This window comes from Bicyclus anynana, chromosome 9 (genome assembly GCF_947172395.1).
Source record: "Bicyclus anynana chromosome 9, ilBicAnyn1.1, whole genome shotgun sequence".
Taxonomy (NCBI): domain Eukaryota; kingdom Metazoa; phylum Arthropoda; class Insecta; order Lepidoptera; family Nymphalidae; genus Bicyclus; species Bicyclus anynana.
The window spans coordinates 17,354,066-17,374,321 of record NC_069091.1 but is presented as its reverse complement, the minus strand read 5'-3'; the positions used below and the strand labels follow the sequence as shown (position 1 = coordinate 17,374,321).

The 20,256-nt window shown below is 40.2% G+C and overlaps 1 protein-coding gene across 4 annotated transcripts; it reads left to right on the top strand.

The window, feature by feature from the left end:
• Window positions 1-942: 942 nt before the first annotated feature.
• On the top strand, window positions 943-18,723 carry LOC112043674 (solute carrier family 52, riboflavin transporter, member 3). Of its 4 annotated transcripts, none has more exons than XM_052883669.1 (4): window positions 943-1,243; window positions 4,477-4,607; window positions 6,788-6,965; window positions 14,387-18,723. In XM_052883669.1, coding segments are annotated over exons 3-4 (1,299 nt in total). In that variant the 5' UTR covers window positions 943-1,243; window positions 4,477-4,607; window positions 6,788-6,963; the 3' UTR covers window positions 15,684-18,723. The 4 variants fall into 4 exon arrangements, with proteins under 4 accessions (XP_052739629.1, XP_052739631.1, XP_052739632.1 ...); XM_052883671.1 differs by having other exon boundaries at window positions 943-1,405; XM_052883672.1 differs by lacking the exon at window positions 4,477-4,607.
• The last annotated feature ends 1,533 nt before the right edge of the window (window positions 18,724-20,256 follow it).

The following is a 20,256-nucleotide window of genomic DNA, read 5'->3' as shown; positions in this document are numbered from 1 at the left end:
ACATTTATTCAACTGGGGGCCTGACTCAACTCTAGGAGGTGTTGGGTTCGATCCCCAGCCGCTGGACGCTTGCCGTCCCTCACTCCTAACACAGTCTATTTATGTACCAAAATTCCTCTAGGATTTTGATTTCTGACTAATTGGACAGGAATGGTATTGGTCGTGTAGTGTTCGTGTATACGGCGGACGTGTGCAGCTGGCCATTATAGTGTAGTGGTGAGACGATGACTTACTGCTATTACGGTAAGGACAAGGGACCTTACAGGTCGTATTTAAAAAATATATCGCAAATCTATTTAAATGTTATTAGGGATAGATAAAGTTTGTGGTATTGTATGGGGCAACCTCTGGGTCTACTAAACTGATTTTGATAAATTATTTTACTTCTAGATAGCCACGTTATTTGTGAGGGCATAGACTCCGTAGATTTAAGAGTAGGTACAGAGAGATCTAGTTTTATTCTTTCTCACGAGAACGAGTAGGTACTACGCGGGTAAAACCGCGGGACATCGGCTAGTATTAAAAAAAAAAACCTTTTATCCTAGAGTTATGAAAGTAGTGGTAAAGACTAAAATCGCCCGGCAATTAAAAAAAAAATCGGAAGGCATTCCCAATATTATAGTGCAAATATTGGATTTGTTCTTGACTCAGTTTGATACAGGCAACTGTAGAGATGGTGGAGATGGTTATGGATTTTTCCCTTCCTTTACAATTTTCTCTGTTTAAGGCCCTAAAACACTAGAACATGGCTATAATTAATACTATTATAGAACTAGAATTAATAATATTATAGAACTACAAGCCTTTAAATCTTAAATCCATAGACAGAATTTTATAAATAAATGGGAACAAAAACTCTTTTTGGGATTTGTCAGTGCCAAAGAATTAACGATCTGTGGTACTAGCTGTCAGCTGTCAAGGTTTGTACTCTGTAGTTGTCACTACTGTCACTGTCAAGCAGTTCACAGTCACAGCTGATTTTGATATTTCTATTAAATTTCAAAATTCAATTCACTTCACAATTCACATTGGTAATAAAGTTTTGTATAGTTAGTTTCGTGAACCGTTGACCTTATTTACTTAATTCAATTATTTATTATGTTGTGATATAATCCACTCTTCTGGTAGATCTACCACTGTGTTGTGTCAATATGTTAGTGATTTATCATAACTCGTGTAACACAGAGTCAGCGAATTCTATGCAAAATTTGTAATTTTGTACAGCCATGAGCAGCTTGAGAAGGTGAGATGTGATTTGTATCGATTCCATCCACGGGTCATATCGCACGCTTGTGGTTGTAGTTTGTTACACAATAGCAACGACTATCTTCTTCAATTCAAAGTCCCTTGTAGTTAACTTGTGAACGGAGTGGTGCTGTGAATGATGCACGACTTGTGTCAATAGGTAAGCTTGCGGTACACTACTGACCTATATAACTTAATGTTATTATCATGTTGCTCTGTACTATGTAGATGTAATTTGTAGTGGCATTGAAGATGATTTTCTTGACCTTTGAACTTAATATTATTTGAGTATAATCATTTTTGATTGCAAGAAGTTTTTAAGTCATATTCACATGGTAACATTTAATTGATCACTTGTACTTTGAATCCTTTATTGCACACACATTTTTTTTCTACGATTCTGGGTCTATTCTGCATCTGCATCTGCATCATTCTGGTTATGTATTGGGCATCATGGTGGAATGTTTTCCTGTCTGTTTTTCCTCTGAGCACACTGTGCACTTTGATATGTCTGATATACAGCAAGCTGACAGGTGTTTCTTAAAAGGTGTTCATCCATTATTGCACATGCTATTACTACTATTTTCAATTTACTGTGCCTACATTGTAGGAATTTTGCTGTTAATTGTGAATTCTCTACACACAGAATAAGATGCATATTTAATTATAGCAGGAAAGCTTAGTCAAATGTGTACTATTATCAATGAGATGTAGGTAATAAAACCACTATAAAATATTCAAGTTATCAATGTGTATATTAACCTAAAGAAAGAAGTAAACAATTGAAGGTGACTATTTTGAATTAGTGAAGGTAACATTTTTAAGTATGTTTAATATTATCATGTTACTGGGCATACTCAGTAAAACTTATAAATAATTTTGATTATGATGACAATTTTATTTAATTTACAACTACTTAGACTTTGTGGTCTGTGCTAATATGTAATTTTTAAAGTAACTGGTTGAAGAAGTTAATTGTAATATCACAATTGTTTAAATAAATGTAATTGTGTCAGATCTTATTTCAAGGTTTCTGGGTTGTAATAAACTGGTGTATTATTATTAATGATTTTAGACTTATTTTGTGTTTGTTCATTACATATATTATTTAAATGGGTACACACCACAATAAAACGACAAGATTTTTAATGTTGATATTTCAACCCAGTTGCATGGATTGTGGTCACAACGGGACTGAGATATCATCATTAAAAATGTCGTAGTTTTATTGTGGTATGTACCCGTTTGAATAATATTGGCATATTGGTTATGTTTAACACTTAGTAAAAATTTTAATGTAGTTGACTCGTTTTGCGTGTTGATAATAACAAAGTCTATGTAAAGTGCTTTTATTTCCCTTGTCATGGAGTCGACAAAGGAAATAAAAGCATGTTATAAGTAATTGGATATGCTATTTGGTCAATGAAGTCCTTATACAAATAGAGCAGGCACTTATTTGAAGAAAAATAAATTTATGTATAAAGAATTATACAGTTTTCTGTAATATACTTGTAACCAAAATATAACAATAAATCCTCTAATGTAATCTTACTAATATTATAAACACGACAGTTTGTATGTTTGGATGTTTGTTACTCTTTAACGCCAAACTCGAAATGGCTGAACAGATTAGGGTAGGGTAGGGGTAAAGGTATAGAAGGGTAGAGTAGGGATAGAGAATAAGTGCACTTATGTCAAAACGAAGCTTGACCGGGTCCGCTAGTAATTATATACATATTATGTATTATGACAGTTGTTAGTTTAATGGTTGGACCCTGTCCCCCACCTACTCTACTCCCTTAATGTGAGAATCTGTGAGATTATAAACGATGGATTGTAGCTAAGTTGAATTGTATTGAATGTATTAGTAAAACATATAATACATGTTACATTAGTTACAAGTAGGTTGGTTATGTCACAGGTATTGCATCACATGGTGCTGGTGTGCAAAGTGTGCATCACTGTGTGTGTGCCACTCATAGATAGACAAGCAAATAAAAATACAGAAACCGTCACATCAAATAAGGCACAATAATAAATAATAATTTGGCGAGCCGCGTAGCGCGGCCGCAGGGCAAGGGGTCATTTTATGTTTGTGTCTGGCAAGTAGGTAGTTACTTTGTTTTTGTTGCATCTCAAAGATCTTGTTGATTAGCGGGCGGACATTGTTCGCGTACAATTCGGTTCCAGTAACTTTTGATAGTTCATTGCGATCTCATCATCTCGGTGAATCAGGCGGATCTTCAAGCTGAGCTTGTAATCTATCTGCCCAAGCAGCTCGATTTTTTACTGTTCATTTGTGAGTGATACTTAAACAACTTTTTTAAATTAAAATGTAGCAGATCGCACATATTATTACGTACGTAGTACTTTTAATATCTAGGCGGTTGAGTTTTTTTATTGTTTTTAAGTTTTTAAGAAACATTCTACAGGTTACAGTTTTTGTTAGGAAACCTGTTCTTTTTGAATCTGTTGTCAAATTGGAAATATCTAAAATAGGTTTTGAGTTAAAAGTCAAAAACCGAACCCCTTTCATTTTATTTTTAGTTAATTGTTTATAACTTTTGCAATTTTTGCGAGAGGGCTTTCAATTTTTTTAAAAACTATCTACATTCAATCCGGAATCGAATGACACCTCAACCATTTCTTTAGGAGACGGAGAAAATATTTTGTACTACAGAGCACATGTTAACCAGGCTACATGTTTTTTTTTCCAAGAAAACGCACCTTTATTAAATATTTATTGTCTTTGAGTCTAGAATCATAGAACGACATACCTATGTAAGTAAAGATATCGCAAATATTCCTTTTGAGCGTGTGGGATATATCGCAATTCGCTATAGCAATAGTTAGAATTTTCTACGCTGCGGGTTGTCTGCACGAGATCGCTTGTAGAGATTATTTACTCGTATTATGATTTTTTCTTGTTGTAACGTCTTGTGGTTGTGTGCAATAAAGGATAAATCCTAATAATTCTAATATTATGTCTGGACGCAGCGGCTGCGTTTGAACCTAGGACATTCTTAGACAACTTCTTAATGATTAAGAAAAAATGGAATAGATGCCGTCAATCGCGATTTTTTCTTTCTTCTTCATTTTCATTTTCGAAAGAGCCTCATTAGTTTAGCATGCATGCATTGCATGGATTCTCCCTGTGATGTAGTTAGATGGTTTAATAAAATTTTTAAAGCTTTAGAATCAACATTTTCATACACATTTCTGGTTTTGCAGAAATTAAGTTCTTGAGAGACAAGTTTTTGGGATAGATGCCCGCCTGGTATAGACATTTATCCTCAAAGTGAAATATCCGCGCCTGAGACGAGTCTGAGATTGATGCTGTTATAAATAATCAACAACAATAAGTAATTACAATCTGTTTTAATAGATAACTTAGTTGAAACTTTGATAGAATCATCTCTAACGTAAAATTTTTGTTTCCTATTTAACGCTGGTACATAACAATAACTTTTTGCATGAATGCATGCATGCATGCATACACTAACACGCATTACAAAATCTATTATTAAATACCTGTCATGAATAGTAGCTAATATAAATATTAAACAGCTAGAGTAGGTAACGATTATCTCGTACTTTTATGGCAGAAAATATTTTCATCAATCGTAATAGGTAGAAAAACGCCAATATCTTCGGATTAGCTTGGCGGTAACATCCCCCACGCCTCGTACAACACCTTGCACCACTGGGGTAGAAGGCATATGTTACGGGTTAATTAAATGCATATACCAGATAAAAGGTACATCAATAAGTTTTCTATTTTGTTTTTGGAAGTAGGGTTTTTTGAGACATCTATCCCAGGGCGATATCTGCCCATGTTCTTTAACATGGATGAGTCAAGGTTTTACCCTACCGCATTAGTTTACCGTAACATATAGAGATACACAAGTATCACGTCATACCTATTCAGTTTATTATATTTCCTCGTAAGTTTCCCGCTGTATTGACTTTTACGTAATACATAAGTAGGTACCTACTTAATTAAAACTTTCAGTCCTAGATCTGTATTTTTAACCGACTTCCAAAAAGGAGGAGGTTCTACGTTCGGCTGTATGTATGTTTTTTTTTTTTTTTTTTTTTTTTTTTTTTTATGTATGTCCAGCGATAATTCCGTCATTTGTCGACCGATTTTGAAAATTCTTTTTTTGTTTTGAAGGGTTTGATTCCAGGGTGGTCCCATTTTTTTCATGTCAGGATCTGATGATGGCATCCTGGAGAAATCGAGGGGAACTTTCGAAAATCGTAGGGACAGCTAGTGCGTTTGTTAATGTTTCCATAAGGTATTTTAAACCACTACAATTTTATGAAGGTCTGAAGTAGGTCTGATGATGGAGCCGAAACACAGACGATGGAACTCGTCAACGATTTACAGCAGGTACCTTTTGTTTGGGCTTGATTTATTTGTATTGATGAGAACTTTCCACCTAGATGGGTTGTGACTGTATTAAGGGTCTGATGATGAAGACGAAGGATAGTTAAGGGAACTCCTCGACGGTTCACAGTAGCTACCTTGTGTTTTGACTTGATAATTTTGTATTGATGAGTACTTTCCACCTATATGGGTAGTGACTATATTAAGGGTCTGGTGATGAAGACGAGGGACAGTGAAGAGAACTCCTCGACGGTTCACAGTAGCTACCTTGTGTTTGGACTTGATAATTTTGTATTGATAAGAACTTTCCACTTAGATAGGTTGTGACTGTACACACGCAGTGGGTATGCTAACACTAAAAATAAAAAAATAAAAATTTTAATAAAAAAAATTCAACCGACTTCCAACTCAAAAAATAACTTTAACTAAAAAGCAAAAAATAACATCCTACCTATGTGCTACCTTCTGATCAGTTTGAAGGCGGTGCCAAGCCAGTGTCGTGTTTTAATTAAAGCTGTTTCTGGAATAACCACAGAAATTTTGTAGTTTAAACGTATTTAATTAAAACATCACTGGCTTGGCACCGCCTTCAAACTGATCAGAAGGTAGCACATAGGTAGGATGTTATTTTTTGCTTTTTAGTTAAAGTTATTTTTTGAGTTGGAAGTCGGTTGAATTTTTTTTATTAAAATTTTTATATATTATTTAGTGAGGTGTTACGATTTTTCGGCGTTTAATATTCGTAATGAGTATTTCAGTTAAATGCTCAAACGGGCAATGATATAACGGCGTCGGGGCAGTAGCAGTACTCATCTAGCTAATACTAATTTAGTGTATACTTAGTGGTGTGTGGCAAAGTCTATTTTAATAAAAATCTTTTCTTTCTTTCTCACGCCAGCCACTGACGATCAAAACGGAAGCGCTGCTGCTACGCTTGCAGCGCACGTAGGGATGTTATTCATTTATATTTTATGCGATTCGATTAGTGTTCCAGGTTTCGATATTTTTTAATTTCCCACATCCCTTCGCGCGCTGCCGACAGCGTTGCCGGCGTGACCGTCAGTGGCTGGCGTCATGTTCCTACCTGGTGAATGTAGATAACAAACGGTGCTACTGTGATCAGAAGACAGATAATGACGTGATGTGGGACAGTGGCCCGTGTGTGAGTGCGCTAGTGCTAGCGGCGGCGCCCCGGCGGAGCCCTGCGGCGGGCGGCCTGCGCTGAGCGCTCGCAGGTAGGCACAGTCGCGCGCGCGGCCGCCCTGCACGCACACGCAGCGCACGGCGCACGGCGCACGCAGCGCACGCAGTCTCCAGCGACACTCGCCATGTAACGTATAACCTCCTTCACATTGCGTGCACTGTAGTGTCATATACAGTGCGGATACAGCCGTCATATATTACAAATATTGTCATTTCACAGAGATTTCCTACATAAATTAATTCTAATATTCTTATGGAACTTCAGAGTAAATTACTACTTAATATCGTAAAGTAAGTTATATTACATAGTATAAATTTATTATTATAAACACATCAAGGGAGTATTTTTTATTATACTTAAAATGTTTAGACTTTATTTCACCATAACACAACACAAAAAGGATTCTTTTAAGCGGACACTTTTGTTTCGATTCACGTAAAAACAAACAAAATATTTTCTTTAATTATTAATATTAAATATTCAGTATATTAAGTATATAAATCCCTTAATAACCCAAGCAGACATCAGTCATAAACCATTTTGAAAAATCAAAGGTATTAATAATATTTTAACGCAAATAACGCAAATATTAAATTTGCGTTTTAGCAATAGACATTTTAAAAATATTAAAAGCTCTCTTGCGCGTAGACATTAGTTACTTTTGCTATATTGATCTCTTTTCTTTGTATTATCTATTGACGATTTTTCTTATTTTCAGATCTTGATCTTTAATTATTTACAAATATTGTACATCCATTTTTAAAACTATAATATAGGTAGTTGTAGGACGTCATTTAGTACATACTCGGCGTAAATATGTAATAATTATGTATCGTTGTATGCCAGTGTACGCAGGTGACTTCGTACGCCTGGGAATTGGTTAAATTATGGTTTCGCGGTGCCTTTAAACTAGTCAGATTGGTCTGAAACGGCTGAATTGGTTATTTCTACATTCGTTTTCAATTTTATTTTAACTCTTAAGTCCTAAGATTTTCATTTCAAATTGTTATGCCGTATCGTACTTGTAAAGTAGGCTTGTAACAAATATTAGCACTTTAATCAAATGAAGCCCTAAATCGAAGAATAGTGTCATAACAAAGTCATTAAATTATTTAGACTGTCTAACAATAACCCACACTATGAGAATACGAGTAAAAAAATTCACACCCACTTTACATTTTCCTCCCCATTTCATTATACAATAACAGGGCATATTAATGTAAATAATATATTTGGTTAACAAAGGAAGTTTTATTTTACGACGATATTCGTAAATACTAAACTTACAATATTCAATCCTTTTATAAAATGTTAAACACTCCTGAGTTGTATGGTTTTGTTTATTTATATTGTGTAAATTACCTAAACGTTTTGAGCATAGGTAGGTAATTTTTTTATTTAAACAATAACGAAAGTAAATTTTTCTTCAAAATTATTTTTAATTTTGGAAACGGCACAATAACAATATTCTGAGACTTAATACCAGTTTAACACTCAGGTAATTATGTAATTGGTAGTAACATGTAATTGGTAATTTATTAACTTATTTTCAATTAAAACTCATTAACAAAGAGGCACTTGGTAACAGGACATTCTCTACAAGGTCTTGTATTAACACAGATGTGAAAGACGACGTGAACTGCTTGCTTCTTTGTTTATTTTATTTATTTATTCAAGACTAAAATTGAACTATTAACATTTATTTACATATGACTAACTGACGCCGCGCGGTTTCACCCGCGTGGTTGCTGTTCCCGTATGAAAAGAAGGATAATATATAACCTATAGCATTCCTTGATAAATAGGCTATCTAACACTGGAATAATTTTTCAAACCGGGCCCGTAGTTCCTGAGATTAGCGCGTTCAAACATACAAACAAACAAACACTCTTCAGCTTTATAGTATTAGTATAGATTAAAATAGTGACATTTATTTTTTAGACCAAATTTAAAGTAGATTTATCAGTATCAAGGTTATATTTTATCCTGTACTAGCAGACGCCGCGCGGTTTTACCCGCGTGGTTCCCGTTCCCGTAGGAATACCGGGATAAAATAGCCTATAGCCTTCCTCGATAAATGGGCTATCTAACCCTGAAAGAAATTTTCAAATCGGACCATTAGTTCCTGAGATTAGCGCGTTCAATCAAACAAACAAACAAACAAACAAACAATCTCTTCAGCTTTATAATATTAGTATAGATTAGTATAGATTCATTCCTACGGGAAAGGGTGCTACGCGGGTGAAACCGCGAGGTTCTGCTAGTACAAGATAAAACTAAAATAAATAAAAGGAACAAGCAAACTCTTACACGAGTAACAGTTGTACACATATATTATTTTTGTTTTATAACACATCTGGACCTTGATTGAAATTACCACGTCAAGGCTTAGTTTTTCATTAGTGTACCACAAAAATACACTGTTTCCTAGCATTAGCCCTCATTCGCACGAGAGTTTTTTAACGGACGTTAAAAAAGCGTTGAATAGTATAAAGTTAAATGAAGGTCTATGTCCAACGCCCAAAATTAAAAATGCAACACTGCTCGAAAAAAAGCGTCGTGTTTTAAAAACGCTGTCGTGTGAACACGTATACTTGGGAATGTATTCGTTGTATTTGAACGTGCGTAAAAAAACTATGCTGCGAATGAGGGCTTAGGGTCTCATTCAATGTCACCAGTAAAACGGGGAATCATTTAATGACACTTCATATTAAGTTCAAATTCTTCAAAAACACATTTATACAATTCGTGCTCGTGGGTTTGAAAAACACCGTAGTAGGATTGAGCCTTATGAACACCTATACGAACAAGTAACGTAAAAAGTTTATAAAATATTTTATAAGCTTTATGGCAAATAATTTATAATCAAATGATGAAAGTACTTATGTGCAATATACTCATACATAATATATAACGGCTGTAACTGCTCAGAGCTTACACTTATCACTTGTATGTGCTTACACGCATATCTCACCTGTATGTTTTAACTTGCTCATTTGTTTGAGTAGTGCTTGTTTAACATTACAATAATGTGGTATGCTGATGGAAATAATGATGATGACCAATCCCATGTCGTTGTTTTCTACGACAGACATTTTGCTTAGGACGTAGGTACACACGAGCGGTTGATTTGCGCGTTGCGTTGATGACGGACTACTGAAGCAACGTCAGGAATGCTAAAACATCTGCCTGTGCTTTGCAACGGTTTATTGATGATCATCTGCATTCTCTACAGTTACAGTCGGTTGAATTTTTTTCGTTAAAAAGATTTTATTTTTCTGTTTTAGCATATATATATATGTCCTAGCATAGTGACCGAAAGCGCCACAGTAGTATTTCGTTATTTTCATTTTAACACCAAATTAATGAACCGGTTTTCTTGAAAATTAAATAAGACCCATCTGGACTACCCTTTCAAACAAAAAAAAAGAATATTTTTTAAAATTGGTTAAGAAATGACGAAGTTATACAAACGTAAAAAAACATACGCGTCGAATTGAAAACCTCCTCCTTTTTTTTTGAAGTCGTTTACAAATTGCATGGTACATTATCTCGTTCCGAAGTTCTGAAATTTTCATTTCCTGGTAACTCAGTTAGCTACCAGAATCAAGAATTTTCGTATATAAAAAAGTTGTTCGTCTCATCGAGAAGAAGCTACTCACGAAAAGTTAGCTTGTTAGTAATCAGGTGTACAAAATATTCTTGGGATTCCTGACTATAACGTATACCCAACTAATTCCTGTATGACAATAATAATAATAACAACGTCCCGTTTTCATTAGTTACTGGCTCATTGAACTATACCGCAGTAACTATACCATCAATAAGCAACCAGTAGTTCGTATATCATTTGTGTTCACTGTCGTCGTAAATTGATTGTACCTAACCATAGTGAATGTGTGTACCATACCTTTGTGAATTTTATTACGTTACTAGCGCACGCCCGCGACTTCCTCCGCTTCTTTATTCAGCCCTTACTGTAGTGTCACTGTAAAAATGGAGTAACTTCTCCCGTTTCCCCAACATTTTCTTTCACTGCTCTGCTCTTATTGATCGTAGCGTGATGAAAAGTATACTATAACCTGTCCGGGAGTATGAAGAATAATTGTACTAAGTTTTGTTAAAATCCGTAGAGTAGTTTTATCCGTAGAGTAGTAGTCAGACAGACGAAAATTTTACCGATTGCATTTTTAGCTTCAGTATCGATCACCAATCACCCCCTGATAGTTCTTTTGGAAATATATTTTATGTAAAGAATTGACCTCTCTACAGATTTAATATTATACAGCTCAGTGTGTACCGTAGCTGCAATACACTAAGATTTGTTGTTATCAAGGCGACATGCAGTTGATACAAAAACGAATGCCTTGTAGTCAATGATAACTAGTCTGTTAAAGTGTAAGTAAAATGATAAGGGTTCAGACGGATGTTAGCCATGTAATTAGTATGTACCTACTGGTAGAGAGGTATCCAAACCGGGAATAGGTACTACGTTGTATGTCAACCTCCACGCACACATGAGCTTATCAGTGTGCAGTTTGTTTTGCTGATGGTATTTTTATCTGTATTTATATTTTATTGGATAGATACATAATATTATTTACTACAACCAATGTTTTCGTCTTGTACAGTGATGTAGCACTCCTCTTTTACTCTTTGATTTAAGAATACTAAACATTTTTTGATGAAACTTAACTAAATTATATTTTCAATAGGTAATAACAATACTGACCTTGCAACCGAATTTCGACGACGAAGGCTAATCTCACACCACTGTCAGAGACATCATCGCACTCGCAATTGTAGGCTTTACGTGCACTCAGGCATATGTATGTATCATCATCGTGCTTCATCCCGACTCCAGACTACTGAAAATATCTTGAAAAAAAAAACAGCTACGTAATAATAGCTTTCGAACTGTAACCCTAACCGCGAGCCACAGCACAACGAGTCACTAGACCAACGAGGCAGACAAACACAAGCATGTAAGGCGTGTATGTAGTATGTGTGCAGTGATTGTGTTAAATTGGCCAACATTTGTAACGATGATCACGGATAAGTGTCGAGTATGTCAGAAAAATTCCTACCGTTAGAGGATTACGAGGCGCGCCGTGAGAGCGGGCTCACAAAATTTATCATCCAAGTCGATAATTATCAAAATCGATTCAGTGGTTTAGCCGTGGAAAGGTAACAGACAGACCGACAGACTAACTAAATAATAGTGTCGCTTAGTCTTGTAAAATAGTTTACTATAATAGTCTAGACTAGGAAATTGGTCCTAGATCTGGAGAACATTCTTAAAATTGGTTACTATCAAGGTTTTTTTTCTTAAGAAGCTTCGTCTCGATGAGGCGCTAAACTTTTCGTTTAGAAAATGAGCTCGACTACCTAATGAATCGTAAACATGTTCCGGATTCTCGACATCGGTTTGTTCGCAATCATGTTATGTTCATGTCGGCATTAAGTTTGCATTGGTCGTCACCGATGCCGACTAAATACGATTGCGGAACCCTACATTGCGCGTGGCCCGACACACGCTTGACCGGTTTGTATTTTATGTAAAATTACCTCTGTGCTCACGACTTCACATAGGCATTAGGCACTCGGACCGCCTTCGGCATGTGCCCTGTCACCCGATAGTTCCGTCCCCGGCACTACATCTACGACAAATGAGCTTTCGTTATTTTATTTACGATATTATGTATCGTTCTATCCATCATGATTTTTTATCTTTATCGCCGCCCGAATCCGAATATATTAGTTAGATTAGGTTTTTATCAGATTATCGTTTTCTGCGGCGTATCTTGGTGTTCCAAAGCCTGTGGTGTAGGCATGTTCCAAGAGAAGCTTTAATCTGCTTGCAACACAACATCGACACCCTTGAGTTTCACTCATTACTGATTAGCTCGAGTTAGTACGTGACGGATAACATTTGCAGATTGTCTTCCGTTGTCTATTTTCATAGCCCCTACTTACTTCTTGTAGTTTAATAAAAAAATAGCCAAGATTAGATTTTTCTTTAAATAAACCATATTATAGTTAGTTAGTTAGTTTAAAATTTTCCTGAATAGACCGGTGTTTGAATCGTTATATCTCAGAAACGGTGGCTCGTAAGAAAAAAAGTTTTAATACATTTTTTATAGATAATTTTATGAAATACAATTTTTGTCTAAGGTACTTTTATGATAAAAATTACCGTTATGCTGAAAATCGCGATAAACTAATTTTTTGGACCTTTGATCTTGAATAAAATTTTTCCCATACACGGGAATGATGGGGAACAACTTTTAAACATTGTTTATAATTATGTTTGAACAATTTTATTGATTTTCAGCTTTTTGGGATTTTATGCACCTTCGAATGTCTAAATTGACCGGACTATAAGTGTTAAGTTAAATATATCGCAAAAGATAAGATGAGAGAAGAGATTTTTTTAAATAATTTCGGCATGCGTTTTGAATCAAATGCTTGGAACAAAACTTTATTAATTAGGTTCTTGTTCATAACTCCTGATTTGTGTTTTTGAATATCAATCCACCCACGTGACGAAGTACGATAGTAAATATGTACCATCGTGCGTCGTCATGTTCGCTGTTTTCGCTTGAAACGTTTTCAGTGACACGGATACGACATCAACAACTTCAACACTCGTCACTACTCACTGTTGTCACAGCGCTAGATACGCCTTATCTGTGGCGCACCGCCACTGTCGACGCCCTGTCCTGTCTGTACGGCTGCTCGGCTGATGGAGAACGCGTCGCATCGACAATAGAGCCGCGGTCGTTTCCTCTATACGCGTTCGAGTCAGATAAATAAGTTATCGCATTTGTCCGAATGCAGTAGGAGCCTCCGTCCAGCCTCGCAGTCTATGCATGCAAAGAGAAGCCGTCTCGTGACGTGTGCCCCAGACGAGGTCGCGGCCTGCGGAAGTGGGCCGACTCTAAGGTTTCGTCGCGCGCTGCAGCGGCGGCGGCGGGCGGCGGCGCGCGCTCGCGCTAGCGCAACACCTATCTGTATCTAACCCTCATAAACGGGCATTTAGATTCCACGATAACTCTTATCAATTTCTTGGCGTTACAATTTTCTGCTGACTTCTCTCGCTTCAACTCGACCGGAAAATAATATGATTATTTTTAATAGTTTTCAATGATCAAAATGAAAATAAAGTATTTATTTTAATAAGTAAAAACTCATGCAGCTTATAAGTAGGTGCGTGTGGTCGTAGGCGGCGGAGAGTTGCGTGACGACGTCCGCGCCGGTCAGCGGTGTCCTCGAGCGTGCGAGATTCCGTTTGTTGTGTTCCTAGTAGCCGTGTGTCAATGAGAGCGTCTATAATGAAGTAGCTACTAGCGTCGTAGTATCTCGTGCACGTCATTGCTGCGTCGCGCTCGCCGGCTACGTGTGCTCTCGGCGACGGAGCCGCCTTATCGGCCGGCGCGCTCTTAACCAGCCGCGGCGCCCCGAGCGGCGCAGTCGCAGCCCGCCCGCGCCCGGCGCTCCCCTCCCGCACTCGCTCACTGACTCACTCCGGAGTCTTCGCACCGCAGGTCGGACGAGCAGCGCGAGCGATCTCCCTGTCTGGGCGTGCGAGCCGGCGACATGCGCGTGCTGGGCGGCGACCGGCGCGTGGCGCTGGACGTGCTCATGATGGGCTGGGGGCTGGGCACGTGGCTCGGCGTCAACGGCGTGTTCGTGCAGCTGCCGCTGCTGGTGCAGCGCCTGCCCGAGGGCTGGGCGCTGCCGTCCTTCATGGTGGTGTGCATCCAGCTGGCCAACGTGGGCGTGCTGGCGTACGCGGCGCTGCGCCGGCTGTTCCCGCGCGCGCCCGACGCGCCCTACGTGTACGGCATGCTGGGCGTGGGCACGGCGGCGCTGTTCCTCAACGCCTTCCTGCACGAGCGCACGGCGTGGGTGGCGGGCGCCGAGCGCTCCGTGGCCTTCCTGGCGGTCACCTTCTTCACGGGGCTCGTGGGCTGCACCAGCTCCGTGCTGTTCTACCCGTACCTGCGCCACTTCCGCGACGTGTACCTGGCCACGTACCTGGTGGGCGAGGGCCTGAGCGGCCTGCTGCCGGGCCTGCTGTCGCTGGCGCAGGGCTCGGGCGGCGAGCCGCGCTGCGTGTACGCGCCCGACAACGCGTCGGTGACGGCCGTGCCGCCCGAGCCGCGCTTCGACTCGACCGTGTTCCTGGCCGTCGTCGGCTGCCTGTCGGCGCTCAGCCTGGCCAGCTTCGCGCTGCTCAACTCGCTGCCGACGTTCGCCGCGGAGCGCGTGCGGCCGGCCGACGCGGCCAAGCAGGACGAGGCGACGGGCGAGCCGCTGCTGCGCGCGCGCTGGGTCGGCGTCATGGCGATGATGGCGGCGCTCAACGCGTGCATGAACGGCCTGCTGCCGTCCATCCAGTCGTACTCGTGCATGCCGTACGGCGCGCAGACCTACCACCTGGCGGTGACGCTGGGCGCCATGGCCAACCCGCTGGCGTGCCTGGCGGGCGTGTGGCTGCGGCCGGTGCGCGGGCGCGCGCTGGCGGCGCTGCTGGGCGCGGCGCTGCTGCCGCTGGGCTACGTGCTGGCGACCGCGCTGCTGAGCCCCGCGCCGCCGCTGCAGCACTCGGCGGGCGGGCGCGCGCTGGTGGTGCTGGCGTGGGTGGCGCTGTACGCCGCGCTGTCGTACGCGCGCATGTGGGTGTACGGCTGGGCGCGGCGCGGCGGCGCGGCCGGCATGCGCGTGTGCGGCGCCGTCAACCAGGCGGGCTCGGCGCTGGGCTCGCTCACGCTGTTCCTCATCGTCAACTTCACGGACGTGTTCGTGCAGGCGCCGCAGTGCGCGCTGCCGCCGCTGTAGCCACCGCCGCCGACGCCGCCGCCGCCGCCGCCGCCGCCGCCGCCGGGACTCGGTCAGACGGCCAGTATTATCTGTTACTGAGTTACTGTTTAAATGTTAAGTTATTATAGTGCATTTCGCTCGATTACTGAAGCACGCCTGCCGCTCGCCCGCGGTCGCAGCGGCGCTCGGAACTCACTCGACGAGTGAATGCATATGGTGCCTCAGTGCCTGTGTGTGATGTAGTCCCGTGAAAGTAGACATTCATTCCTTCCTTCCATAAATTCCCACGAAGCTCACATTTTCTATGAACGTTATTAGAAAATTAGGAACCGTAATATTTTTTGGTGAACTCGAAAAAATTACTCGTAAGTATCAACAATAAATTCTTAAATTATTTTATGACATTCCTCAGCGCCGCCGGTCTAAACGGAATTCTTTACACTCACGAATTGTAGTTTTAATTTAGTACTTACGTATAGGTATCTACTATTTTGATATAAATAGACAAAATAACATTTACCTAAAAACCCAAATATTCTTTAAGACTAAAAACTAGATATCTTCTTCTTAATGTACTTATAGGTACTTACGTGAATGTATTAATCCGGAACTTAGTCTCTTAACATGTATTTATTGCATTTTCATCAAAATAGGGAAATTCGAAGTGCGATAGAGCATTTTATGGTAATAATTGTGATATCTAGCAGATAAACTTAATACTTACTTTGTAATTCATCGTTGTAAATAATTGCGTTATCGGGCTTACACTTGCGAAACACAACACGCGTGAACACTATGTCCTCAGTCGCACGAGAGTTAAAAAAAGCGATACGTTAAATAAAACCCAGCGTTGGCGTCTTAATTAACGTTCACGTCCTACTTCCAAAACCCAAAATTTTAATTGCTCGATAAAAAAGCGTCGTGTGAAATGCATTTGTTGTATTTAAACGCTTTTTTAACGTCAGTTAAAAAAACTTTCGTGTGAAGGAGGGCTTACTCTCGTGTTCACATAACTCCGAATCGAGGACGTTTAATGGTTCAAATGGTCTCTAGCATTCGATGCCTGTGTCAAGTGTCGGGGCCTTTTGTTGTCTGATGTCAGTGATCAGCTGTCACTCGAAAGTGTCCAATCTGACGTCTACATGTCTTTTATTAGCGTCGATGTCTCCGACTGCAAGTAGAATTAATTCGTGTTTGTATTTAGACATTTCGCAAGAACGACTGGGGCGACTGAGCGCAGTTCGTGTGGCCTGCGTCGAGCGACACTGTAGTCAGTCCTTTGTGAGGCTCGATTACGTGGTAGTCCGCAATTACGTCAAATGTACGTCGGCGGTCGGCGACTGTACCTGGCCATTGGCGCGAGGCGCGAGCAGCCATACGTTCCTTTTGCCTAACGGAAAGAGTTCTCGGGCTCTTTGGGCTTCATGCGAATCCACACCAGCACTCTCCGCAGTGTCGCACGGCGTCAACTCGTGCGGGAATGTAGAGTTAGTTGGCTGTAACATAGGGACTTTGTAGGTTTTAATGTTTCTTGTGTAATCGAGTCCGAGTGATGAGCCTTCCGATATAAGTACATGTTGTCAGATTTGCATATGAGTCAGAGTGGAGTCGCTCGCAGCGCTCAGCTGTCGCACAGCCATGCCACTGCCATTTTATAGATAAGCTTACGTGTTGAAATGAAATGCCCAAACTGAGCGCGACTGATGTTTGACATTTTTTTTTGACTTGTTTTTATTTGTTTGTTGATAATGTTTTACGAGCTCCTCCGTGGCGATAAACAAAGATAGTTAGGTAACACTACGTGACAATATTTTCATATATGTAATTAAGTACCTAACTAATATATTATGAGACTGGTTTTTTGAAACAACTCGATTACCTTTTAGACGGATGTAATTATAATGCTGTATCATATTATGATTCACGCTGTTATGTTATTCTCGTCTGGTGCAGAGTCCGTGCATGCTGCTGATCACTGCTCCTACTCGTATGTCACGGACCGAGTGCAGTTTTTACGCCTCGGCAATGCAAATATTTGTACAGGTAATAAAAAACAAGGAACTTATGTCCATGATTATATTATAATGACTGTTTTTGTAACTAACTACTTGTTGACATTTTGAAAAATAAAAGTTTGTCTACCTAATAGGTCAAACAAGATTTAGTATTTGAACGACTGGTATTTTGGTACCTATTTAGATCCATTTGAATTATCATTATTCTTTGACTTGCTGAATAATCCGACCACTCGGTCCTTGACGTACATTGCCACTTTCCGACAGTGCAGGCTGTCTGTGCTGTGTCTGCGCTGTGCCGACTCCTGCGGGAGCGCGCACGCGACGCACCGCAAGCGTCGCGCGCGCTCCTGAGTTAGATTGCTGTTGCGTGTTCGGCGCACAAACGAACGTGTATCGTATATTTAACATTAGGTGTAGATTCGAAAACAAATTCCATGAAATTTCATATTTATACAATTTTGTTATTTTTTATTTTTACTGTTGTACCTCCTTTTGTACCTCCAACGAGTGTGTGCGAAAGATCTGACTCTGTGGGGAGTTATTCCAAGCTTTTCGTGGAATCCGGCCGCGCACGCTGGTGGGAGGTTAGCTTAAGTTTAGACAATGTGTTGTGTAAGTGTAACTGTGTAATGCAACCACTCACCATCCAATAAGTTCACGTGCCTGTACCTCACCAATACTCGGTCAGTTTTATCGGATGTCCTGCCGTTTGCGCTGCAAGATAATGAGCTTATTGGATGGTGAGTGGCTACCATGAGCTACTCGTATGTTGAATGATGGGGTGTACTGTTTGTGGTGAATAGATGTATGTGCATAGTTGTTTGATCGTGTGCAGCTGGCTCGTTGTGAACACGTTTATGTACTTAGAGTATTAGTTTATTGTTTCCACTTGTGCCGCGCCGCGCCTGTGCTGCAGACGGCACGTCCGAACACATCGTCCAATCGTGGCGTCGCAGGACCAGCCGCGGCCGCGGGCCGGAGTTTATACTTGTTGATGAGTGAGGAAAATATAAATAAAAAATGTTATTAAAAATGTTCAACTGTAGTTTTATTGCGCAAACAACAGCTCCATTTGATGTGTTCAAATAAACACGGCGCTTATCGTCCGCGTCAATTAAATATTTCACAAGAGACCTTATTTTAGGAGGCTTATAGAGCTTAGGACCACCACGTCTGGCTGGTGGCGAGTGTTGGGTAACAGAAGATAACGAAGAGTTGTTTAATCATCGTCAGATTCATGTACTGACAACATTAATTAAAATGTTATCAGTTATCATATTGCACACTGCTGCTCTAAAAAGCTCGAGTTATAAATCAAAGTAAACCCTGACAAACTGTGTAGATTAGGTTTATCAAGTTTAATTTCAAATTCATGAAACCACAATATATAGGGACCGGAGGAATTCCGACCTTCTTAGTACCTACTTCAGATTTATGCCTGTCTTGTATTTACTCACCTAGAAATTTGTAAGTAAGTGCAAGTGCCGAACCGATGGTAGAGTCTACAGATAGTCAAACCTGACGCTTCAAAAGTTCTATGTTTACTTGAAACCATAGAAGGCATAACAGTACAAGTAGGTGTAGGTAGAAGCCGTGATAGCCCGGTGGATATGACCTCTGCCTCCAATTCCGGAGAGTGGGGGTTCGAATCTGGTCCGTGGCATGCACCTCCAACTTTTCAGTTGTGTGCATTTTAAGAAATTAAATATCACGTGTTTCAAACGGTGAAGGAAAAACATCGTGAGGAAACCTGCATAACACAGAATTTTCTTAATTCTCTGCGTGTGTGAAGTCTGTCAATCCGCTTTGGGCCAGCGTGGTGGACTATTGACCTAACTCCTGTCATTCTGAGAGGAGACTCGACTTAGCAGTGAGCCGAATATCGGTTGATAATGATGGTGTTAATGACAAGTAGGTACCTAATTGAACTGAAAAGTTCCTAGAACGTTAGGAAACCATTGACATCCCCGTAATTCTCGAGAAATAATGAGGTACATCGCCAATTATCCAATTGTCATAATGGCGCGCTTGTTTGTGTTGCAATCACTGGCCGCTGCTGCCGTGTGCGGCGGCTGATTGCTGCGCAAAGAGCGTTACCTAACCAAGGGCTTAAGGGGCAGCTCGCAGTACAGTGTAGGGTCGCGGTTTCACTTGGACCTAAGTACCAGAACTGTCGTGAGGACGTTAGGAATGGGATCTACACGGTTTCATCCGCGTACTCGTAGATACCATTCCTGTAAGATCGGTTCAGCTGTTGAGGAACGATCAATGATATTTTTTATTTACTATACCTACATATGTTACGTTCCTACAAAATCACCGCAAAACGTCCGAATTTAGTTACTCCACTGAGCGCACACTAGCACAATTTTTTGTTTACTTACATTATATATTTCAGTATAATATATTACAGTTTTTACACTTCCTGAACACAACTCGAAATTGTAAACAATATTTAGATATTATTTATTTAATAACTTTGATTAATAAGCGACCAAATGAGATTATAAGATAATTATACACATTTGTCCGTCTAAAGTATAAAACGTTGGGAACGATTGAGTAACAAATAC